Source organism: Dama dama, chromosome 23 (assembly GCF_033118175.1).
Source record: "Dama dama isolate Ldn47 chromosome 23, ASM3311817v1, whole genome shotgun sequence".
Taxonomy (NCBI): domain Eukaryota; kingdom Metazoa; phylum Chordata; class Mammalia; order Artiodactyla; family Cervidae; genus Dama; species Dama dama.
In genome coordinates, this window is record NC_083703.1 from 80,897,751 (window position 1) to 80,923,958 (window position 26,208).

The 26,208-nt window shown below is 45.2% G+C and overlaps 1 protein-coding gene across 1 annotated transcript; it reads left to right on the forward strand.

Annotated features, from left to right (window-relative positions):
- Nucleotides 1-5,727: 5,727 nt before the first annotated feature.
- On the forward strand, nt 5,728-26,044 carry LOC133044331 (uncharacterized). The gene is made up of 4 exons (XM_061125724.1): nt 5,728-5,740; nt 7,401-7,468; nt 25,303-25,660; nt 25,766-26,044. Exons 1-4 carry the CDS (start codon nt 5,728-5,730, stop codon nt 26,041-26,043), a joined length of 717 nt encoding a protein of 238 aa, XP_060981707.1. The 3' UTR covers nt 26,044.
- Nucleotides 26,045-26,208: the final 164 nt, after the last annotated feature.

Genomic DNA, 26,208 nt, shown 5'->3' on the forward strand with positions numbered 1-26,208 from the left:
CAGGCTGAGCTGGTTATTTCACCGCGTGAAAAGCAGACATTTATCTGTTCCCATGGAGATGTGTTTTCTACTAGTCAATCAGGCACTGAGGACAATAGCCAGTAGATCTTTTTTTTTTTTTTTCATCTTGAGAGACAGTCCTGCTTTATTTTAACGTTTCACCTCCATTTAAAGGAATCTAAATGGAGTCTCAGAAATACCTGCAAGCATAGCCATTATCATTTCAAGAGATCCAAATTAACAAGAAACTTCAGCTGCCAAAAAAGAAAACTGGGGTGTGACCACTCCTCCAGTGGTCCTTATTTCACGTCCTTATTTGTATTTCTCTCCTTATTTGTATAAATTTGGCTTCTCGACTTGACCCCTCCCTCCCGAATAAAATAATAAGGTCATGACTTACATGTTGAAAATTTCCAAACAACTGTTGGGAAGCAAGAAGGGATCTTTCAAACAGAACACCACAGAAGCAAGAAAAAGCTGGCCCAGAAAAGAGAAAAAAACCAAAACCTAAAGTGCTGGAAGTTGGATAAGTTGTAAACTTGCCTGAAAACCGCTCATGCAGAAATGATTAGGGCTGCTATTTGGCCTTCCGTGTTTGTTATCAGTCCCCAGAAAACAGATCATGTCCCTTTGCAAAATATGTTTATTTCGGTAGGTGAACTGCCGAGTAAGCACCTGGAAACTGGGACCCACATAGAGACTTTTAAAACTCGTCTTTCAAGCGTGCCTTCCCCCACTCCATCTTCGCACACGCCGAGCACACAAGAAAGTGTAGGAGGTCTTCCTGGAGCTTACTGAGAGGGGAGAGTGTGTTTCCAAGGGACTGCCTCCAAGGCCAACTCTCAAATATGACTCCAGCAGAAGCCCCTTTACGGGATGGCCATGTCACAGAAAACAGCAGACAGCCAGTCAGGATTTTATCGTGAAGTCACTTCTTTCTTATTAATGGAGTCATTCAAGTGCCGCTCAACAGCACAAGACAGGAATGGGAAAACAAGAAGGCCTCCTATGCACAGGCCTGGGTTCTTCTGGGCTCTGCGTCCCCAGCTCCCTGAGGGCAGAGGCTGCTAGGCCCCCAGGTGGCCCCTGGGGCAGAGACCCAACCGGGACACCTAGGAAAGCCCCGCGGAGCAGTCCCAGCAAGTAGCGTCCAGGGGAAGGGGAGACCAGCCGCACTGATAATGGACAACATCCCGTTGCTAAGAAGGCCGAAAGCAGAAATCTGTCATGAGGGCTCTCACGGGAGTTTGATTTCCCCAGGAAGACAGGGCCCACATTTCTCCTGTATTGTGGGTATTTGACTATTTCCTTCTCTTTTTTTCTCATGATAGTTTTTTTTTTTTTTTTAATTTAAAAATAGAAGCAATATGTCATCTCTCTAAAAGATTCAAGCAGTATAAATTTCAGGTAAAAGACTCGAAGCACCTCATTCCCTTTGCTCTCGCCTATAGCTCATGATCTCGATCGCGACAGCTAACAACTGCTTCTAATACATCCTTCCAGATGTGTTTCATAAATATGCACACGTGTTTGTGAGTGTGTGTGTGTGTGTGTACCCGGGCATATGCTCTTTGTTTTAAATATACCACTGGAATCATATTTATAGACACTACTATACAACTTGGTTTTGTTTATTTAAACTTAAATTATCTATCAGCCTTTTTCCAGGTCTACATGCATTTTAAAAAAAATTAGCTATTTGTTTTTGAGAAAAATGAGGTTATAGGTGCTCCTAGGATGGGGGTGGAGAGGATTCGAATCAAAGGGCTTGTGGGGAAGGGTGAGCCTCCCCCCTCCCTTGCAGACAGTGGCTGTGAGGTTTTCGTGTGGGGACCGTCTCGGCACAGAACAGCACACACGTTTATCAGACACTCACACGTTTCAGTCTTCACCCCTTATCTTTCACCTTCCATTTTTTACTTAGATCTCCTGGAGAGTGGTCCCTGTTAGAAAAAACTGACATTTTATTTAATTATCATTTAAAGAAACTTTATTGGGCGCAGTTGCCTTACAGCGCTAGTTCACTGTGCATCACAGCGGGCAGCGGCAGGTGCACACCTCTCCCGTCCTTTTTGGGTTTCTTTCCCGGCCGTGTCAGCCCGGGACACCGAGTCGGGTTCCGGTGCCGGACAGGAGGTTCTCGTCAGTCACCCACTGTACACAGAGCATCACTGGGGTAGACAGGAAAAACGTGGCGTGGTATCTCTTTGAAAGGCTGTGGCTTAATGTCCCCCCCTTGTTCTTCGGACGGGCTGTGGTGGGTCTCAGGCACCCGCTAGGCTCCTGGCCGCTCTGCGTCTCTGCTGAGACACGCTCACCTGCTGAAAGCAGTTCCTTTACTCCACACCTGTCCTCCTGCCTTCATCCGAAGAACTGCCTGAATTAACTTTTAAGAGAGGTTTAAAGCAGAGTATTATTAACCCATTAAAAATCCATTATTTTTTAATGTGCCCCTCCCTGTAGTTTTTAATCTTTCCTCCAGCTTGAGAGTGAGAGGCTCAGGAAAAAGAAAAAAAAAAGCCCTGTTTCTCCCCCGGCCCTGCCCCTACCAATCCAGAAGGCAGCGAAGCCAACCTCACGCTTACGCATGTGTACCTGTTATAAATGCATGCTTCATGTTGGGTAATTCCTCCTGTTTATTCCTTTTATCTTGGGCTCAGAGAAAGATCGCAGTGATTCTTATAACTTAGGTGCAGCTCCCTGCTCTTTTTTGGGGGGCAAGAGTGACGGCATCAGGGATTTAGGACAAAGTGTGTCCTTGGAAAGAAGTGGGTGGGATTTTCCGCTGTAAAATTGGTAGCTTGGTGAGGGCCCCCCCACCCCGCCCCGTCTCGGGGGAGGAGTCGGCTTTCATTATCCAGTCAGAAACCTGGTGAAATCACGGATGCGACTGAATCTTTTCTTTCAGCCACTGAGAGGTCTTTTTGTTCTGTCTTTGCGGTGTGTACTGCAGATTTCTGTGACGCCTGGGAAGAAGGAAATTTGAGTTAAAGAGCCGGGCAGCTCCACATGACTTGTAACAAGCCAGCTAATTGAAAAATTTAATTCAGGAAGAGATGCAAGGAGGCCAGAGTGAAAGAGGAACCGGGCCTGTTGACGTTCAGAGCAGGAAAACCGAAGAAGTTGTCATCCCTGAGCTAAAAAATTATGTGGAGCTTGGAAAATATATCACCTGCTGTATTTGTCATTGAAAGTCACAATCTTGTTTGTTGTTTATTTTGAGGCTTGGGGAGCTCGCCTGCTGGTTAGGAAAAAAAAGAGGCGAGTTTCTAGAGGAAAAATGCTAGTAATAAGAAAGGGAGGATTAGAAGCTCCAGAAAGAATGGGAGGTGTAAATAATATGTGGGCATTTGGCAATCAGCACAGAGGAATGAGAGACAAAGCCCACGCCTGATGCCAGAAATCCTGAAAACTTAAATGGGGAATCTGGACATGAGCAAAACACTCGAAAGGAAAAAAGAAAACAAAGCGCCCCCCCCCCCCCCCCCCCCCCGAGATCGTTTTCCTCTGTGACGATGCTGGTTCCTGGGGTAAAGAAAGCTTGGTTTCGCCACGGTGCTCGTGGGAGCAGCTCTGCAGTCAGAGGAACCAGCTTCATGACATGCCTTCAAGGGCTCATCAGGCCAGCTCCTGCTTTTGGACAAAATGGGTAAACTTGGGGAACAGAATTTTCCTCCAAAAAAGAGTCGAGATTTGAGGGCAGGAGGAGTGTTTGGTGGGGGGAGAATTATCCCTCTCCCCAGAGAGACTGATCTGTTTGGGTCACCTACCCACCTCTGTTCCTCTTTTTTTTTTCCTCCTAGGACTTACCTTGAATGGAATTGCCTAAAGACAGAAAAGGCATTTTTAGCCAGAAGCTAAGTTAGGACCAAGTTAAACTCGATGGGCAAGGGGACGCTCTTCCAGACACTAAATGCATGCCTTGGGCAGACTGTTCTGAGAGGAAGCAGCAGCAGAAGAGGGAAACCTTACGTGGAATAATTTACACCGGGATCCACTTTGTCCTCTGAACCTAGTGAGTGGTATAGTTATGTCTGTTTGATAAATGCAGACTAAGAGTCAGACTATCTCCAGGAGATGGTGAAGGACAGGGAAGCCTGGCGTGCTGCAGTCCGTGGGGTCACAGAGAGTCAGACACGACGGAACAACAGCAGCAGATCACAGCTAGAAAACCGTAGAGATGAAAGGGAACTGCAGCTCAACGGTTGCTAATTACAGCCTGATGGACAAATCCAGCTCAAGATCTGTTCTTGTAAATAAAGTTTTATTGGAACACAGCCATGGTCACTTGGTTATGTATTGTCTGTGACTATTTTTGAACTACAATGGCAGAGACACTATGGCTTGCAAAGTCTACAATATTGATTATTAACACTTATTTATTCACAGAAAAAATTTGCAGATCCTTGCTCTAGATCACCTAAGCCCATGCTCTTAAACCCATATATTTGCTTCTGCTCCAAAAATGCCTCCTTTTTTAAATGTGCTGCTTAACAGAAAAAATGATTATGAAATATCAGAAATAGTAATAATTGGAGAAAAAAGAAAGAAAAGAAAAACAATTATTGGAAAACTGAATCTGTTAGGATCCGAGGAAGGTGTAAAACAAGTGAAGACAAACTTTTCTCCTTTTTCCCTTTTCTTAATCTCAAAATTTGAAAGCACTTTTATCCTAAATTTAGAACAAACTAAAAGCCTTCATTGCTTTATCAACTTTACCAAAACTGCATACAAATACTTTTCTAAAAAGCCAAACTTCTAGAATAACTTCCAAAAAAAAAAAAAAGGAAAAAAACAAAATAGTGTTTTCCACGAGACTTAAAAATTGTTTTTGTATGTTATTTTCAAAACTGCAAGAAAAATAAGTTGTTGAAGTGAGAAGCTACCAGATTTGAATCTGATGTTTATCCCATGATAGTTATACACAAACTCATCATTTGGAGCTTTGTTTATAAATGTGAAAATTCTGTAACCAAAGAAGAATGAAAACCAAGGACAGTTGGAGTTTCTTACCCAACAGTTATTTTTTTCTATTATTGCCTGCTAACGGAAGCTGGAGATCTTGGAAACTGATCTGTGTTACCGTGTGACTGAGTGTTTCGATGTGGTAACAGTGGCTTTGTTTTTCTTAGGTTTCCAGGATTGATGAGTATAACTGTACACCCAGGTTTTAAAGACATGTTAATGAACAACATTAATAATAGTATCTTCTGTGCCGGCCGTGGGCTGTTAGTCCTTTCTCTAGGGCGAGTGGGATTCAGCAGTTGTGGCCCAAGGGCTTAGCTGCCCCGGGGCGCGTGGGCTCTTCCAGGACCAGAGAAGGACTGGCGTCTGCTGTATGGCAAGGCGGATTCCTAGCCAGTGGGCCGCCAGGGAAGCCCGGGCTGTCAGCTCTGAGTACACAGCGTTATCCTCCTGATAACTCTACAAAGAAGCCCGCGCTGTTTTCCTTTACTGGAGAAGAACAACGAGGAGCGTGCTGCGCCTCCGCGAGCAGGTGACTGAGGCACCCCCAGAGCCTGACCTCGCCCTCCATCATCTTTTTGAGTGTCTGCCTTCTCGCTCAGCCAGTTTTTACCTACTTGAGTACCTACCGTCCATCAGGCACACACGTGGTTCTGGGGACTCAGCAGTGAGCAAAGCAGGGAGCTCAGCCAACAAGGTAAAGAAGAGGATGTTTCCAGCCGCGGAGGAGGGCCGGGGAGGGGAGTCAGCAGGACAGACAGGATGGAGGGGCCAGGTCAGGGGCGGCCCTCGGGGTGGGCGCTGAGGGGGAGGCGATCCGCGAGAGAGGCAGAGTGGAGACCCGGACTCGGGAGGAGCGGGCAGAGGCAGGCCCCTCTGCGCTGAGGAGTCCTGTCGGTCTCCCGCTCTCCCCGTGCGGCGTCACAGGGCCGGCCCGGGCTGGACGGGCGCGGGCGCGGCTCTTCGGGCGCAGGGTTATCAGACGGCTGGTGCTCAGATCCAAGAGGATCCTCTGACGTCCCACTGCTGAACCTCCTGCCCCTTGTCGGACAACTTATTTCCACCTGGAAACAATCGTAATAGCCAAGTACTGAACACATGCCACGTATCCAGCGCATCATCCTAACTGCTGGATTGTATTATCTCATTTACGCTGCAAAGCAACCCAGTGGATTTCTGTAGTCTCAAACCAAGAGGGTGTAACAGGGAGAGTGTTCAGGGGATTACCTTCTAGAATCTACATGTTTATACTTACATGGACTTCTTCCTAAACTTGTTTGGGAACGCTCCTGCATGCCTAAATTCACAGTAACCCTTTTTCTACGTTACAAAGAATTCTGGTGCGGGGAGTTTGCCAGCAGCTTTACGGAGCATTGAGGGGTAGGTGGTGCAATAATCTTCAAGGTGAAAAACAAACGGACTAATTCAAATGTTTTTGGGAAACCCACTTTTGATGATTAATCAAGGCACTCAAATGTGGGCATTCTATATTACTCTATCTTAAATTCATTGCTTTCTTTAAAAATTTTTTTTTTCTATTTTTATTTACTTATTTATTTTTTTGAGGGGCTGTGCCATGCAGCATATGGGATCTTAGTTCTTAGACCAGGGATTGAACCCACATTCCCTGCATTGAAAGCATGGAGTCTTAACCACTGGACAGCCAGGGAAGTCCCTTATATGTATTTCTTTCTAGGTAGTATTCCAAACAATGACAGAAGTTTAATAATATTATTTATCCTTGTAAATGTAACTGAGAAGTTTGCTCGAAACTTCAAGCATTTCAGAATACACTGGATATGTCTCAGGGTAAAATATTTATATATATTTTTCAGATTTAGTGCATGCTGTTTAATACATTAGTTAAAACTTACTTTGTCAAGTCATATAATGAATTACGGATTCCAATTACAGTCATTCATTGTGTTATTTTAAAATATGTATTACTGTAGTATAGTTGACTTACAATGTTTCAGGTGCATAGCAAGGTTATTCAGTTATACAAATAGACATATATTATTTTTGGAATTATTTTCCACCATAGGTTATTCTAAGATATTGACTATAGTTCCCTATACTATACAGTAAACCTTTGTTTCTTATTGCACATCTATTTTTTAATTAGAAATCTAACATTCCATTCATACTAAGTCAAACAAGTTTAATCAAAATGTCATGATTTTTTTAGTTAGGCAAAAATTCATGTTTCCTAAAATATACATAGTACACATATTTATATGTAAGTATACAAAAGCTTTTTCACTACACTTGATAAAGGCTTGAGAAAGAACATAAAAAAAAGAGATGGGGAGATTGGAGAGCGTAAACTAAGTGATAAGGAAGCGCTGAATAGGAAGGAGACAAAGTGAAACTAAGCAGACAAAAGTGAGAGACCATCGTACACTCCAGCCTCCTTAAACATGGCTGCGCGTTAGAAACACACGCGGAGTTCTGGAGGAAGCAGGCGATACCTGAGCATTTGTATTTTTCAAAAAATTTCAAGGTAACTCTGATAGGCATCTGGATTTTAAAAAGTGATTGCAGGCTTTTCTATTAGATCCTAGTTTTGGTGATACAGGCTTCCCTGGTGACTCTGATGGGAAAGAATCCTGCAACGCAGGAGACTGGGGTTCGATCCCTGGGTGGGGAAGATCCCCTGGAGGAGGGCATGGCAACCCACTCTAGTATTCTTGCCTGGAGAATCCCCGTGGACAGAGAAGCCTGGCGGGCTGCAGTCCATGGGGTCGCAAGGGGTCAATAGACCGAGTGACTAAGCACAGCCCAGCACAGAGAGCTCTATTATTTTTCTGTTGACCAATCATGACACAATGGTATTAACTGAGAAACAGTTACATAATCACAAGAGTAAAACATGCTTATCAGTTTTCACAATCAATACCCAGACAAAAAAATAACAGATACAATTGCAAGCCATAATGGGAACATGATTAACACAAAATAATTGTATAAAATTGTATAAAAATTATAAAAATAACTGTAAAAAATTGTATAAAATATACAATGGGGGGGCGGGATCGAGCAGAGTGAGGTGGTGTGTGGGAGTGCATGCATGCACATGTTTTCATCCACCAGCCAGTCTGTATCTTTGGGTTGGTGCATCTAAACCATTCACTTTTTAGGTAATTATTGATATATATGATCCTATTACCATTCTCTTGACTGTTTTGGGTTTACTTTCTGTAGGGCTTCCCTAATAGCTCAGCTGGTAAAGAATCTGCCTGCAGTGCAGGAGACCTGGGTTCAATCCCTGGGTTGGGAAGATCCTCTGGAGACGGGAAAGGCCATCCACTCCAGTATTCTGGCCTGGAGAATTCCATGAACTACACAGTTCATGGGGTTGAAAAGAATCGGACACGACTGAGCAACTTTCACTTCACTTTACTTTCTGTCAGTCTTTTCCTTCTTTTGTGTTTCCTGCCTTTGCTGCTGCTAAGTCACTTCAGTCGTGTCCGACTCTGTGTGACCCCATAGCCCGCAGCCCACTAGGCTCCCCCGTCCCTGGGATTCTCCAGGCAAGAACACTGGAGTGGGTTGCCATTTCCTTCTCCAATGCGTGAAAGTGAAAAGTGAAAGTGAAGTTGCTCAGTTGTGTCCGACTCTTCAGGACCCCATGGACTGTAGCCTACCAGGCTCCTCCATCCATGGGATTTTCCAGGCAAGAGTATGGAGTGGGGTGACATTTAGCATTTGTTATAAAGCTGGTTTGTGGTGCTAAATTCTCTTAACTTTTGCTTGTCTGGAAAGCTTTTGATTTCTGCATCAAATCTGAAGGAGAGTCTTGCTGAGTAGAGTATTCTTGGTTGTAGGTTCTTCCCTTTCTTCACTTTAAATATATCATGCCATTCCCTTCTGGCTTGTAGAGTTTCTGTTGAGAAATCAGCTGAGAGCCTGATAGGAGTTCCCTTGTATGTTATTTTTCATTTATACCTGTTGCTTTTAATATTTTATCTCTGTCTTATTTTTTGTCATTTGGATTACTTTGTGTCTCAGTATGCTCCTCCTTCGGTTTATCCTGCCTGGGACTCTGTGCTTCCGGGACGTGGTTGACTGATTGCTCTCCCACGTTCAGGAAGTTTTCAGCTGTCAGCTCTTCTCATCTTTTCTCAGATCCTTCCTCTCTCTTCTCCTTCTGGGACCCCTGTAACGGGAGTGTTGGCCCCAGAGGCCTCCGAGGCCGTCTTCATTTCTTTGCATTGTTTTCTATATTCAGTTCTGTGGAGTGATTTCCACCCTTCTGTCCTCCAGCTCAATTGTCCCTTCTTCTGCCTCAGTTGTCCTGCTATGGATTCCTTCTAGTGTTTTATTTATCTGTTTGTTTGTTCTTTAGTTCTTCTGGTTCTTCGGCAAACATTTCCTGCATCTTCTCAATCTTTGCCTCCATTCTTTCCCCGAGATCCTGGATCATCTTCACTATCATTATTCTGAATTCTTTTTCTGAAAGGTTGCCTATCTCCACTTCATTTAGTTGTTTTTCTGGGGTTTTTATCTTGTCCCTTCATCTGGGATGTAACTTTCTGCTTTTTCATTGTGATTAACTTTCCATAATACAGTTTTTGTTTTAGCCACTGTGAGACTGTGTTTCTTCTTGCTTCTTCTGTCTGCCCTCTGATGGATGAGGCTAACAGGCTTGTGTAAGCTTCTTGATGGGAGGGACTGGTGATGGGAAAAACTGGGTCTTGCTCTGATGGGCAGGGCCTTGCTTTGTAAAACTTTAACACAATTATTTGCTGCTGGGTGGGGTTGATAGCTGTTTGGCCTGAGGTGACCCAGCCCTGGCTCTACAGGAGGGATAACAGCGAACCGCAAGAGGACTTACGCCAGGGGGACCATCCAGTGCTCCCGACCCTGCTGACCCGTGCCCCCACAGGAGACCCTCCCACACCAGCAGGTGGTTCTGGTTCAGTCTCCTGTGGGGTCACTGGTCCTCTCCTCTGGGTCTTGGTGCACGCAGTTTGGAGTGTGTGCCTCCAAGTCTGGAGTCTCTGCTTCCCCCAGTCCTCTGGAAGTCCTGTAATCAAATCCTGCTGGCCTTCAAGGTCAGATTCCCTGGGGATTCCCAGCCCCTCTGTCAGATCCCCAGGCTGGGAAGCCTGACGTGGAGTTCAGAACCTTCACAACAGTGCAAGAACTTCTTTGGTATTACTGTTCTCTAGTTTGTGGGTCACCCACCCGGTGGGCATGGGATTTGATTTTATCGTGATTGTGCCCCTCTTGCCGTCTTGCTGTGGCTTCTTCTTTGTCTTTGGACGTGGGCTGTCTTTTTTTGGTGGGTTCCAGCATCCTCCCGTGGATGGCCGTGCAGCAGCTGGTTGTGATCTTGGTGCTCTCGGAGACGGAAATGAATGCACGTCCTTCTACTCCCCCATCTTGAACCAAAACACTGTATTTTTTTTTTCATACAAAATGTTTACTATTTTCTATTTCTTGTTAGGAAAAATGGGCTTATTTGAATTATGGTAAAGAATTTAAAATATCAACTCAAAAATATTCAAGGGACAACATATTATTTTTTTCCAAATTATGCTGAGCATAGCCTGGCTGTTTAATGCATGCATGCATGCTAAGTCACTTCAGTTGTGTCCGACTCTGCAACTCTATGGATTGCAGCCCACCAAGCTCCTCTGTCCATGGGATTCTCAAGGCAAGAATACTGGTGTGGGTTGCCATGCCCTCCTATAGGGAAGCTTCCCAACCCAGGGACAGAACCCGCATATTTTACATCTCCTGCATTGCCAGGCATGCTCTTTACCACTAATACCACCTGGGAAGCCCAGCTGTAGTCTAATAGTAATCACTAATTATTTTCTTTGCTAATAAAACACAGTTTACGTGTACACACATACATACACTTTTAATTTTATTTATCTTGACTGCTACCTGCTACAGGGAAAGCTAGGACCTCAACAGTCCCAGGGGATGAAGTATTGATTGGTATCAGTGGTTCTCAACCTCAGCCACAGGTCAGATCATCTTCAGAGCTTTAACAAACTGTCAGTGCCTAGACCCCACTCCCAGCTAGTGTGGCTAAATTAGTCTAAGCAGTTAAGGTAATTTTATTTCTCTTGGGAATAACTGATTAAGGAATGGCCATGTGACAAAATTCTGACCAATGAGATGTGAAGTAAGTGGGATGGTATGTGTCTCTCAGATGATTACGCTTGCTCATGAAAAGCTAAGCACGGGAAGAAATATTCTCTCTTCCAAGTTTTAGGCATTTTGTAGGTGAATAAATGCCAGCAGGTGCTGTGGCAGCCATTTTGTGACTATGAGAGGCAATCCTGAGATTCAAAGCAAATATACCAAGGCAGGCAGAACAAGATCCAGAGAACCTGGGACCAGAATAATTGAATTAACCAACCCTGGAGCTGCCCTAATAGGAGGACATTTATCCATAGTTTTGATGGTTTCTCTGTTTCCTGGAGGTCTAAGCATCTTCAGTTTTATATAACAAGGAGAGTGGAACAGAGAGGTTACTCACTCTCTCTGCAGCCACACAGCTGGTAAGCGAGAAAACCAGGGTCTGAGTCTATCTGGATCTAGTTCCATGCTCTGAATGACTAAGGTATAGAACAGAGATCGGCAGAGTATGGCTTGTTGGCCAAACCCCCCTCACCTGTTCTTATAAATAAGGTTTCACTGGAACACAACCAGACCCAGGGATTTTATGCATTGTCTGTGGGTGCTTTTTACATTACTCCATCAGCGCAGTTGTGAGAGATACCCAGTGGCACATAAAGCCTAAAACATTCAGTGTCTGGATCTTACGGGAAAAAGTTAGAAGACTCTGGCCGGTGTAGACCAATCACGGTAATCTTGTCTTTCTCAGGGATTGTGTGTGCCTGTGTTCAGTCGTGTCCCACTGTTTGTGACCTTATGCACTGTAGCCCACCAGGCTCCTCTGTCCATGGGATTATCCCGGCAAGAACACTGCAGTGGGTTGCCATTTCTTACTCCAGGGGGTCTAGTCAACCCATGGATCAAATCCATGATAGTAATATATAAACTCTTAATGTCTGGGGCTTTGTTTATATATGTAAAAAAAATCCATAAAAATGAAAGTTGCTCAGTTGTGTCTGACTCTTTGTGACCTCATGGACTACAATCCATGGAATTCTCCAGGCCAGAATGCTAGAGTGGGTAGCCTTTCCCTTCTCCAGGGGATCTTCCAACCCAGGGATCAAACTACCTGACAGTTATTTCCTCTTCTCCCCTACTAACAGAAGCTGAATTTAGTTTGGCCATCAATATACCCAGATGAAGGATATTTGATCTAAGCCAGTCATGACATTCTTTTTCCCCCTTATGGGAAGTTTTACTCCCTAAATATTCTGATTCCAGGATGGGCCTGGGTGAGGCATGACAGCCTGCACTTCTTACGAGCTCCCAGGTGAGGCCAATGCTTTTGTTCTGTAGAATGCTTTGACCATACTCAGGGCTTCCCAGGGGGCACTAGTGATAAAGAACTTGCTTACCAATGCAGGCAGAACCAGGTTTGATCCCTGGCTTGGGAAGATCCCCTGGAGGAGGGCATGGCAACCCACTCCAGTATTCTTGCCTGGAGAATCCCATGGACAGAGGAGCCTGGCGGGCTGCAGTCCAGAGGGCCACATAGAGTCAAACACAACTGAAGTGACTTAGCACATGTGCAGATACTATACGAGACATAGAAAACTTTCTTGTAAAGGGCCATATAGTAAATATTTTAGTTTTTTTGGGCCAGATAATCTCTGTCACAACTACTCAACTCTGCTATTACAACACCAACTATAAATGAATGGGTGTGGCTATGTTTCAATAAAACCTTATTTACACAGACAGGTGGAGGGCTGGACTTCGCCTGCAGGCCACAGTTGGCTGATGCCTGGCTTATACTAATCACAGGTCATGTCTTGTCTTCTCTGACTAAATTTCTGACTAGAAGCCGGACCAGCAGCAATTCTCTTAGGAAGGATGACATGGGTGATGGCTGTTGGATTCCAGGTAAACGGTTGTGATCTAAGTCAAGCTGCATGAAACGGTTCTTGGGCTGTTTTTTTGGCAGAGATTACGGTTCACTGTTGGTCCACGGTCTAACTACATGTTGTCATAAAATTAAGTCTCTGTCCCAATTCTGCTACTCCTACAGCCAAATGCTGCTCAGCAAAGCAGACAGAGAACAGTTCTCTATTCTTCCAGGCACTCTGGTTACACCCTGAATGCAAGGTTCTCCCGGGCAGGCATAACAACATTCCAAACGCAGGATTCTGTGCTCCCTGGTTGCTGATATAATCACAACTCCTCCTAAACCAGTGGTTGGACACAGAATTAATTAGGGAGCGGGGGGAGGGTATAGGTGAAGGATTGATTGTTATATCCCATAATGCACTCTGGTTAACTCACAAGACTCCAACAGGTTTAGTTTCACCAATGCAAATCCATTTCTAATACCATCATGCTAATTGACTAGTTTTACCAGTGAAAAACCTATTTTTGAATTGCAAGAGAAAGAACTGCACTATTTAGCTGGGGCCAAACTATGGTGGAGGCAATAAAGATAATGGCAACCTGCTTCAAAAGATTCCACGCACGCACTGCTACACTCGGTGCCCCCAGCCCTGCAGCAGGCCACCGCCGACCCACGCCTCAGCTGGAGACTCCTGGACACTCACAGGCAAGTCTGGGTCAGTCTCTTGTGGGGTCACTATTCCTTTCTCCTGGAGCTGAATTGTACTGTGCATATTTAACTTATATGCAGAGTACGTCATGAGAAATGCTGGGTTGGATGAAGCACAAGCTGGAATCAAGGTTGCTGGGAGAAATATCAATAACCTCAGATATGCAGATGACACCACACTTATGGCAGAAAGTGAAGAAGAACTAAACAGCCTCTTGATGAAAGTGAAAGAGAAGAGTGAAAAAGTTGGCTTAAAGCTCAACATTCAGAAAACTAAGATCATGGCATCTGGTCCTATCACTTCATGGCAAATAGATGGGGAAACAGTGGAAACAGTGGCAGACTTTATTTTGGCAGGCTCCAAGATCATAGCAGATAGTGACTGCAGCCATGAAATTAAAAGACGCTTACTCCTTAGAAGAAAAGTTATGACCAACCTAGACAGCATGTTAAAAAACAGAGACATTACTTTGCTGACAAAGGTCCATCTAGTCAAAGCTATGGTTTTTCCAGTAGTCATGTATGGATGTGAGAGTTGGGACTATAAAGAAAGCTGAGTGCCAAAGAATTGATGCTTTTGAACTGTGGTGTTGGAGAAGACTCTTGAGAGTCCCTTGGACTGCAAGGAGATCCACCCAGTCCATCCTAAAGAAGATCAGTCCTGAACATTCACTGGAAGGACTGATGTTGAAGCTAAAACTCCAATACTTTGGCCACCTGATGCAAAGAACTGACTCATTTGACAACCCCTGATGCTGGGAAAGATTGAAGGTAGGAGAAGGGGATGACAGAAGATGAGATTATTGGATGGCATCACTGACTCAATGGACATGAATGTGAGCAAACTCAGGGAGATAGTGAAGGACAGGGAAGCTTGACGTGTTGCAGTCCATGGGGTCAGACACAACTGAGCAACTGAACAACAACTTGTAAATATAACAGGAGGGAAAGGGGCAGGGCACAACTTTTTAAAGAATGACTTAGGCCAAGGACACAACATAAACTGATTAGAATCAAATGGGTCCAAGACAGCAGACAAGTAGACTTTGATTAAACCTTGATCCTCAATCAGCGAGCTAAACGACATACAGAGAGGTGCCATGACAGTTCCAAGGCACCGTCAAAAGACCCAGGAGTGGGCACTGGCCCAATTCCTGCAAATCTCTTCCCCTTCCCAAAAGTTGGCATACTCCTCCCACTCATTAGCATATGCAATCACCCAGTCTATAAAGACTAACCACGCCACATTACTTGGCCACACTCACCCTCTGCGATGGTCCACGCTCTTTCTGTGGAGTGTGTTTCTCTGAATCTGAATAAATCCACTTCTTACCTATCAGTGAGAGCACTGAATTCTTTCTGCGATGAGACATCAAGAACCTGAGCTTCATTAGGTCCTGAAACCAGGTACTGTGGGTTTTGGCTGGGTTTGAATCCCAAGCACACGGTTCAAGTCTCAATCTGAGGTACAGTTTCAAAACCACTGCTGGAGGGTGGTCCTTTCTGCCAAGGGTGTTTGCTAGCTCTCTTTAAATAATTCCTTCTCTAGTGTCAGTTAGCTGACCATACTCCTACAGCTGAATTTGGACTAACTTCATGAAGATACCCTGGAGGAGGGCATGGCAACCCATTCCAGTATTCTTGCCTGGAGAATCCTTTGGGCAGAGTAGCCCTGCAGTCCATGGGGTCTCAAAGAGTTGGACACACATGGACGGTTTATCACACTAGTTATACTGGAGTATTTTAAAGTGCAGACTTTGTAACTGAGAAGTAACCACCTCTCAGAATCTAAGAGGATTTGTTGCAGGATTAGAGATGGTCTATTTCAAATTCTGACTGAGAGTACACACTCAAACAAAACAAAACAAAACACGTCATTGTTACTGGTCAGAGAACCGGTGAGAAAATAATATCAGCTTTTGTTTTATGAGCTACTCTTAGCCCCACGGCTTCCTGTGCCTTACGCAACCTTCTGACTCTACAAGGCAGAGGCACAGATAAGGAGAGCAAAGCACAGACGAGTGAACACACTTGTCCTTGGCTCTGCTATCGGTGAAGCTGGGTTCAAATCTAATCTCTTGCTTACTATCTTACTAGTTCAGTTCAGTTCAGTTCAGTTGCTCAGTCGTGTCCAACTCTTCGCGACCCCACGGACTGCAGCACGCCAGGCCTCCCTGTCCATCACCAACTCCTGGAGTTTACTCACACTCATGTCCACTGAGTTGGTGATGTTATCCAACCATCTCATCCTCTGTCATCCCCTTCTCCTCCCGCCTTCAATCTCCCAGCATCAGGGTCTTTTCAAATGAGTCAGTTCTTCGCATCAGGTGGCCAAAATATTGAGGCTTCAGCTTTAGCATCAGTCCTTCCAGTGAACACCCAGGACTGATTTCCTTTAGGATGGACTGGTTGGATCTCCTTGCAGTCCAAGGGACTCTCAAGAGTCTTCTCCACACACACCACAGTTCAAAAGCATCAGTTCTTTGGTGCTCAGCTTTCTTTACAGTCCAACTCTCACATCCATACAAGACTACTGGAAAAACCATAGCTTTGACTAGACGCACCTTTGTCGGCAAAGTAATGTCTCTGTTTTTTAATAGGCTGTCTAGGTTGGTCATAACTTTTCTTCTAAGGAGTAAGTGTCCTTTAATTTCATGGCTGCAGTCACTATCTGCAGTGATTTTGGAACCCCAAAAAATAAAGTCTGCCACTGTTTCCACTGTTTCCCCATCTATTTGCCATGAAGTGACAGGACCAGATGCCATGATCTTAGTTTTCTGAATGTTGAGCTTTAAGCCAATTTTTTCACTCTCCTCTCTCACTTTCATCAAGAGGCTCTGTAGTTCTTCTTTGCTTTCTGCCGTAAGTGTGGTGTCATCTGCATATCTGATGTTATTTATATTTCTCCTGGCAATCTTGATTCCAGCCTGTGCTTCATCCAACCCAGCATTTCTCATGATGTACTCTGCATATAAGTTAAATAAGCAGGGTGACAATATACAGCCTTGACGTACTCTTTTCCCAATTTGGAACTAGTCTGTTGTTCCATGTCCAGTTCTAACAGTTGCTTCTTCACCTGCATACAGATTTTTCAGGAGGAATAATAGCTATGAAAAGAAGATAAGCAAAAGGCAAAGGAGAAAAGGAAAGATATTCCCATTTGAATGCAAAATTCCAAAGGATAGCAAGAAGAGATAAAGCCTTTCTCAGTGATCAATGCAAAGAAATAGAGTAAAACAATAGAATGGGAAAGACTAGAGATCTCTTCAAGAAAATTAGAGATACCAAGGGCACATTTCATGCAAAGATGGGCTCAATAAAGGACAGAAATGGTATGGACCTAACAGAAGCAGAAGATATTAAGAAGAGGTGGCAAGAATACACAGAAGAACTATACAAAATAGATCTTCACGACCCAGATAATCACAATGGTGTGATCACTCACCTAGAGCCAGACATCCTGGAATGTGAAGTCAAGTGGGCCTTAGGAAGCATCACTACGAACAAAGCTAGTGGAGGTGATGGAATTCCAGCTGAGCTATTTCAAATCCTAAAAGACAATGCTGTGAAAGTGCTGCACTCAATATGCCAGCAAATTTGGAAAACTCAACAGTGACCACAGGGCTGGAAAAGGTCCGTTTTCATCCCAATCCCAAAGAAAGGCAATGCCAAAGAATGCTCAAACTACTGCACAATTGCACTCATCTAACACGCTGGTAAAGTAATGCTCAAAATTCTTCAAGCCAGGCCTCAGCAGTACATGAACCGTGAACTTTCAAGCTGGATTTAGAAAAGGCAGAGGGACCAGAGATCAAATTGCCAACATCTGCTGGATCATTGGAAAAAGTGAGAGAGTTCCAGAAAAACATCTACTTCTGCTTTATTGAGTACACCAAAGCCTTTGACTGTGTGGATCACTAGCTTACTAGGTAAGCGCCTAATGATCTTTACAGGCTCACGGTGGCCCCCTGGGTAGAATACAGTGCTGTTGGTTGTGCTTCCTGCAGTTGTCAAGAAGTGGTCTCATGTGCAATAATGGAGACAGTAATGCTTATGATGATTAAGGAAGCCCAGCACGTGAATCAGCCCGGCATGAACACATGATGAGTGCTCAGTAAATCCTGTCTGTCGTTATCATTCACCTGACTTTCAGATAAGACTCAGGCTCACAGAATTAAAGTAATTTCCCCCAAGATGGAGGTAGAGCTTGTGAAAACAATAACAAAACAATAGAATATAAAAGAATATATTCCAGTGAGTGCATGCTAAGTCACTTCAGTTGTGTCCGACTCTTTATGACCCCATTGAGGGTAGACTGACAGGCTCCTCTGTCCATGGACTTCTCCAAGCAAGAATACTGGAGTGGATTGCCATTTCCTCCTCCAGGGCATCCTCCTGACCCAGGGCTTAAAATTGCGTCTCTTCATTCTTTACCACTAGCATCACTTGGGAAGGTAATAGAGGTTGGGCAAGTCTTTTTGTCTTAGGCTTTCCCTGGTGGCTCAGATGATAAAGAGTCTGCTTGCAATGCAGGAGACCCAGGTTTGATCCCGGGGTCAGGAAGACCCCCTGGAGAAGGAAGTGGCATCTCACTCCAGTATTCTTGCCTCGAGAATCCCATGAACCAAGGAGCCTGGTGGGCTACAGTCCCCAGGGTCACAAAGTCAGACATGACAGAATAGCTAACACTTTTTGGAAAATTAAGGACAGCTAACAGAGGTTGAGCTTTGCATTTAAATGAGGAAGGTGGAAAAACACAGTTTTGGCCGGTGTAGACTGATTTAGATCCCAAAGCTAGAGTTCTTGTTTTCATGTGTCCTGGAGAGAAAGCTCTGAGTTTATGCATCCTCATCAACTACAGTTGGTGTTTATCCCCTTTTCTTAATCACTTACCATCTGAACCCTTTTTTTTTTTTTTAACTGATTAAATAGTGAACCCACTTACTCTGAGTGGTTTCTGGTGGGAACCAGAGCCCACTTTACTATAGAAACTGAAAATGTTGAAAACTGAGTCCCAGCTTCCCTGCAGGTCACTTAGCGCAATGTCACACCTCCTTTTCTGGAGTTTTTATAGGAGGGAGACTATTTCCTGTTATTTCCTGCAAAGCAAAAAAAGATTTGTGGTTAAGAGTGTGGGAATGGAATTCTGAAGGCTTGACTCTAAAACTTTACTGTAGAAATTACAAAGCGGGTGACATGGGGCCAGAGAGCCTCAGTTTCCTCACCTGTGAAATGGGCATAAGATGACTCACCTCTTAAAGGATTAATCACGATTTAAACAGTCTTTGGCAGCTCTTGGCAATGTAAAGTCTCATTCTGTGGGAGACAGGCAGGGACCAGGGCGACACCTCTCAGCGAGTAGGAAGGTGCACGTGCATCGTTGGGACAGCTTGCTGCAGGCATGCTCTTGACCCTGCAGGTCTGGAGACGGCCTGGGACTCTGTAGTTCTGATCAGCCCCAAGGGGATGCTGATGCTGCTGGCCCCCGACCACACTGGAGAAACCCTCCCCTCAAGACTATCCTCTGAGAGCTCTTCAGTTCTCCTTTTCCATTTTCAATGGCCATAGATTTAAATTCCAGATCCTTTCTTTCCCTTCTCTGTTTCTCACTTTGCATTTTGAGTGATGACTTTTCCTGGCCTGGGTTCCTCTCACGCTGACTGTTTTCCCCAACTTTTCTCTTTTCTTGCTGCGTCAGGCTCTCAGCTGTGGCACGCACGATCTTCGCGATGGCACGTGGGGTCTCCCTTGGGGCACAGGGACCCCAGCTGTGGTGCCTGGGCTCAGGAGCTAGTGAACGGGGTTTCGGTTGCTCCAGGCCATGTGGGATCTGAGGTCCCCACCAGGGGTGCAACGCCGACACTCTACATCACAAGGCGGATTCTTAACCGCTGAACCAGCAGGGAAGTCCCACTCCCCCACCTCACTCTTCATTTAATAAAGACGACCTGAGCTACGGCCCTTGTCCGGCTGGTTATGCTCAACTAGGCAGCCTGCTTGTATCTATCATCTCCAGATTAGACGTTGTTTTCTTAGCTGACTAGTTGATAAGTCCCCTGCACTCAAATCTTGGCACCTTGATGAGCTAGCGTCATGTCCATCTTGATTGGTGGTTTGTAAACTATAGTTCATCGGCCAAATCTGGCCCTTTGTCTTATTTTGTGAATAAAGTTTTCTTGGAACCCATGTCCATTCTATCATGTATTTTGTGCATGGTAGCGTTTGCTCTACAACAGCAAAGCTGAGCAGTTGTTGACAGAGAATGGATAACCCACAAAGTGAAGATACTCACCCTTTTCAGAAAACGTGTGCCAACTCTGGTTGGGTTATGGGTTGACTGCTCTAGGGCACCCAGAAAATACTTTTTAAATATATTAATTAATATATTAAGGATGAGATGGTTGAATGGCATCACCAACTCAAGTCTGAGCAAACTCTGGGGGCCAGTGAAGGACAGGGAAGCCTGGGGTGCTGCAGCCTATGCAGTCACAAAGAGTTGGACACTACTGAGCGGCTGAACACCATTAATTATCTCATTTAATCCTCCTTACCACTCAGTGAGCTAGATCCTATTAAGAGGCCACAGAACTGAAACTCCAAAGTCACACTTTAAAAAAAAAAGAATTTGCCGCTGAAAACTGATTAGATTTGACCTGACTCATTTGGCCGCAAAATAGGACCTGAACTAATGCAAGGCTTTTGATGGCCTATATTTATCTAATTCAACCTTTCTATGTTTCCCAGCAAACATAACAGTGAGGTGGATTAGGAGTGCCACCCCAGGCCCTGCTGAGAAGCTCTGTAACATAACGACACAGCGTCACTTTTCACTTCTGAAGTCCCCAATTCCCGAATTCCAGAAGCATATTCAGCCATAAGGGTTTGCACAAGAGATACAGATGTATGTTCTTCCTCATTTCAAAGCTGAGGAATAGAGAGACTAAACTAAATAACAATGTTTATTCAGTGGATATTGTTGTTGTTTAGTCACTAAGTCACGTCCAACCATCTCTTTGCAACACTGTGGACTGCAGCCTGCCAGGCCCCTCTGTCTATGGGCTTTTCCAGGCAAGAACAGTGCAGTGGGTTGCCATTTCCTCCTCCAAGGGATCTTCCTGACCCAGGGGTCTCCTGCATTGGCAGGTGGATTCTTCACCACTGAGCCATCAGGGAAGCCCAAGGAATAGACAGATGAGGCTAAATAACAATGCAGATTTGAATGCAGGACTCTGACCCCTGAGTTGCCTCTGGACCCACTCGGCTCTCTCGGGAGAGGGGCTGGAGCTGGTCAGCTGGCTGAACTAAGGGTCGGTGAAGCTGCCTGGGGCTTGTTCCCACCCCTGCGCTGGTTGGCCTGCTGCTGGGGCCTCCTGCCTTTACTCTGTCAGAACATCCTTCCAGGCCAAGTGTCGAAGTTACAAATGTGCACGTAAAACACGCGATGCACGCGCGCACACACACACACGTACCCCTCAGAAGGGAGCCTCACACAATTCTGCTTCCCGGAGCTTTGTGTCCTCCTCCTGTTGGCAGTAAGCTCATCTGTATGGATCAGGTGACAAAACCCACTAGTCTGCGGGCAGGGGAAAGAAAGCAGATGCCTTCCCCGCCGGGTAGGATTGAGCTGAGCAGTTTGTCATCGTGGTTAAACTCTTGCCTCTCTCGAGAGGCAAGAAAAAAGAAAAGAAAAATCATGACTGTTCTCTCTCTGGCTTTGGGAGCTGCTCTGGTCTGGGCGCTCAAAGCCGCCGCTCTCAGGAAAAGTGTAATTTGTCTGTCGCGGACGGAGACGAGAACAGGGCGAGGGGGCGTGGTAACGCTGCTTCCGGAAGCTTGAAGGCATAGCCTTCCTTCAGTCAGGAGGGGAAGCGAGCCGCCCCTCGCGTGCTTCAAAGCTTCCTTAAGAAGTTGCCTCCAGAAGGCAGTGGAAAGTTAACATGGTTTCAGCATGCAAGATTATCTTTGAAAAAGCTCAGAGGAGTGAGACGGGCTGTAGCTTAGCCAGAAGGAGACACTGTTGATTAAACACAGTTGTAGACTATGAATACTATATGGTTTCCTTTTTGGGTAAGACAAGAGCACGTGTGTGTGTGTGTGTGTGTGTGTGTGTGTGTGTGTGTGTGTGTGTGTGTGTGTGTGTGTGTGACAATACAGAAGACGGATAAGAAGAATACACCCTCAGTGTTAACACAGGAAGTAAACGAGAAACAGGCGGGGGTGGAGGAAGGCGTGTGTGTCGGAGAGAGAGGGGGCAATTTTCTATTTTCAGTCAAATACACGCCAGTATTCTTCCATTGTTTGTATAATCAATCAATCAATAAACAAATAAATCCAATAAAATTGACTGGCAAGAATAGACGAGCAAACAAAAAAGTCCCTCAAGGCATCACTTCAAAATAAACAGAAATCCCTTGATTTCTAAGAACGAGGAGGCTCCAGATACCAAAGGTCTTTCTGGTTTGGGGCATTCCTAGTTCCTTCATTTTCGGAAGCTGACCTCAAATGCGACCCCGCCCCCGGAACAAGGTGGACTCTTAAGGTAGTGATGGACGCTTGCCTGCTGAACGAAAAGGAAGTGTTTCATTCCCTGCTCTCTCACATACTCTCCTTAAAGTTTTGAAGATTAAAAAAAAAAATCATCCAAATGACTGATGTTCTTTGTAAGTTATCCTTTAAAGCCACATCCTACTAGATTAAGGCATCAAACCCTACCTTGGAATGCTAAACAGCAAAATCACATCTAAAAACCAACCTTTTTAATAACCTATAAGGGAAAAGAATCTAAAAAAAGAATATGTATACATATATACATACACACGTGTGTGTGTGTAACTGAAGCACTTTGCCCTATACCTGAAACTAATACAACATTGTATATCAAGTATGCTTCACTGAAAATAAATAAATGAATAAACAATAACCTTTTTCAGAGACTAAGAGTGCGCTGTGTGTAAAGCTGCTTCAGTCCTGTCTGACTCTCTGCGACCCCCTGGACTGCAGCCCGCCAGGCTCCTCTGTCCATGGGATTCTCCAGGCAAGAATACTGGAGTGGGCTGCCATGCCCTCCTCCAGGGGATCTTCCCCACCCAGGGATCGAACCCAGGTCTCCCGCATTGCAGGCGGATTATTTATCACCAGAGCCACTACTGAAAAACAATCTGTTAGCCTTTTTACTTTCAGATTACTTTTTGGGTGAAGTTTCACTGCACTGTTGCTTTTTTCACTTTGTTTTTTAAAACTCAGGTTAAATAGAAAATAGAAGCTGAAGGCGAGTGAGGCAGGTGGAGATGGTGAAACTGAGGAAGGGGCTCCCTCTTCCTGCACTCCCCTCCCTCTACACAGACAACAGGATACTCAGCAAAATGGTGGCTACTGGCCAGGCACAAATTGAGAAGCTTTTCCAGCTTTGAATCTGAAACTGGCTTCTGTTAGGAGAACAGTATGCTTAATTACTGGGTTTCCCAGATGGCTCAGTGATAAAGAATCTGCCTGTTAATGCAGGAGATGCAAAAGATATGGGTTCGATCCCTGGGTTGAGAAGATCCGATCCCCTGGAGAAGGAAATGGCAACCACATTTAGTATTCTTGCCTGGAGAATCCCATGGACAGAGAAGCCTGGCAGGCTACAGTCCGTGGGGTCGCAGAGAGTCAGACCTGGCTGAGCACACACACTTCATTACTGGAGCTTTAGTAATGTGCTGAAAGAATAAACTCCCAGCATAGGAGGATTTAAAGATTTGTGAAGCAGCAAACTATTCTCTGAAGACTGAGACTTTTAGCTTTACAGGATACTTCTCTGGTTGGCAAAAGTTTGTCAAAATCCCTTAGGTTTTCAGACTTAGGAAAGTGTGTTAGAAAAAGTCTATTTGCACCCACATTTTAGAATGTGTTTGGTTTTTTTTAATAAGGATCATGTAAGAAATTTTGTTTTCATTGATCAAATGAAATGAAAAAAAAAAAATCTTTGAAAGCTTGGTCCAAATGTTAGGTTTTGTTCTTGTCCTTTTCAAAGCACCTCTTGTCATATTATTTCTTCTTTGATCCTCGTAGCAAAGTGAAGGCTGTCAGAGTGAGTAACTTCTATGTTACAGAGGAGAGAGAGGCATAAAAGGTTAATTCATGCATGTAAATAACCGGCCAGAGAGTGTTTAGGATTCCCAGTCTTTTTCGCTTAACCTTTTGAGCAGAGACAGGTGTAATCTCTATCAGATTTTATTTAGGTGCAGTTCAGTCAATTCCTGGCCTCATCTTGTGCTAAAGGTTCTGGAAAAATTTCCAAGAGTACAATAAAATTCAAAGAAGAGGTTTATTTAACCATGATTCACCCCACCGAATACCTACTTCAGACTTTGGGGAAAGGACTGATTTTACCTTTGTCATCAGATACACACCGCAAGCATTTGCAAGTCCTGCCAGGAGCTTGTCTATTTTTATTTTATTACCTGAGGTGACTGTACAGCTGTTGGTCTTCTAGGGCCACACTAGGTCTCCGGGAGTGGACAGCAACGTGATTCTGTGGACGCAGATAATTCGAGACAATCCCAGGCTCGCTTTTACTCCGGGGTGTGCCCCTTCATTTACAGAAAGGAAGACTGAGTCATGGAATGGAAAACAGCTACGACACAGCAGGTCAATGGCAGAGCAGGAAACAAAAGAATGGGCTGACTTATTCCCCAGCTTAACTTTTAGACTAAATTGTCTTGAAGGCAGCCTTTGATCCCAAACTTGAGTCCTTTTTCACTGCAGCAGAAACTCAAATGTCTCGATCCACTTAGACTCGATGTCTAAGTGGGTGATCATCTAGGTTTTGCTCAAGGAAAGATAAAACTAACCTGACTGTTGTTTAGCCACTAAGTCTTGTCTGACTTTTATAGCCTACCAGGCTCCTCTGTCCATGAGATTCCCCAGGCGGGAATACTGGAGTGGGTTGCCATTTCCTCCTCCAGGGCATCTTTCTGACCTAGGAATTGAACCTAGGAATCTCTTGCACTGGCAGGCAGATTCTTTACCATTGAGTCACCTGGGAAGCCCAAAATTAACCTTGTTTAAGTACAAAACATTGAAGTCAGGAATTTAGTGGTGGTGAGGAGCAAGTAATAGTTTTCAAGCATGTACAAAAGTGATGTAAAATTAGCAACAATAATAAAGCTAATCATAAATAATAGTAACAGCTCATAAATAATAGTAACAGCTATATATCAGACACTGCTTTAGGTGCTTTGCAAATATTGATTCATTTAATGCTCACATCAACTCTATAAGGTGGATGTTATTCTTATTCCCACTGCAGACCTGAGAAAACCAGGTACAGTGAAGTTAAGACCCTTGTTCAAGGCTGGTAGTGAAGAGACATTACGGTTGTCATCCTTGCCCTGGTGATGCTTGCTGTTGTTGTTTAGTCGTGTCTGACTCTTTGCGACCCCATGGACTGTAGGCCTCCAGGCTCCTCTGTCCGTGGGATTCCCAGGCAGGAATACTGGAATGGGCTGCCATTCCCTTCTCCAGGGGAATCTTCCTGACTCAGGGATCGAACCTACGTCTCCTGCATGGGCACGAGGACTCTCAGCTGCTGAGCCTCCAGGGAAGCCCCTGGGGATGACTGCAGATGCGGTTTCAGTTGCTCTCGACCTCTTCCTCCTAATTCGCGGCTGTTCTTTCACCAGGACACGGGCTCCCTGCCTCCGGGCCACCTCATTTCTGCTGCTCCCTCTGCCTGGAATGCTTTTCTCCCAAAGAGTCTGTGGACAGCCATTCACCCAACACTTTCTTCTGTCTCTACTCCAACATCGCCTCACCAGAAAGTCTTCTCCAAACGCCCCCGAACCCCAGCTCGGAGCCCTTTCGCCCTGCCGGCCCCTCCCTCGGCTCCACCCTCCTTCGTGTCTAGCACGGAACGGAAGGTTCCCGAGAGCAAGGGCTCCTGCTTGTCAACCGCCGGGTCCAGATGCTGCCTGAGACCACGAGGCGATATTGAAGGCAGTTGCTCTGAACCCAGGGGCTGGTGTCTTCACTCTTCCCCAGGTGAGAGCTTCGAAATGAGACCTGAACTATTTCATCAGAAAGAACGTGGGGGAGTGGTGATAAATGCAAAGCTAAACAAACGTAGAGAATCTGCTGTCCGCCCAGGTCAGGAAGAAAAGGAGAACGTTCTGCGTGCACGGATGTTTTTAAAGATGCTGTTTGCCAGAGCAGGATCCCGAGCCATCTGCCGCCACAGGTCCGCCCGCGTTCCTGTGAAGAACAGCGGCGGTCCTCCTCTGTGCCCCCTAAGGCCGACCAGGATAAACACTGCTGACGGCGGGCGGGTGAAAGAAGAATCCCACTCAGCTATTTTTAGTTTCCCCTTGAAGTCTTACATTTCACGTTTTAAGTTTGTTTTCAGAGTTCTCTTCCAACCCAAATAAACCCAGGCTCAGAAATGAAAGGACTTGGGTTATTACTTTCTGAGTCTCCGGGGAGCAGGCAAGGAAGCCGACTTCCCCTGGGCTCGCCGCGAGCGAGGCTGTCTGGACGAGGACCCGGGCCGGCCGGGGCTCGCTGCGCAGCCGCAGAGCTGCTCCTCGCGAGCG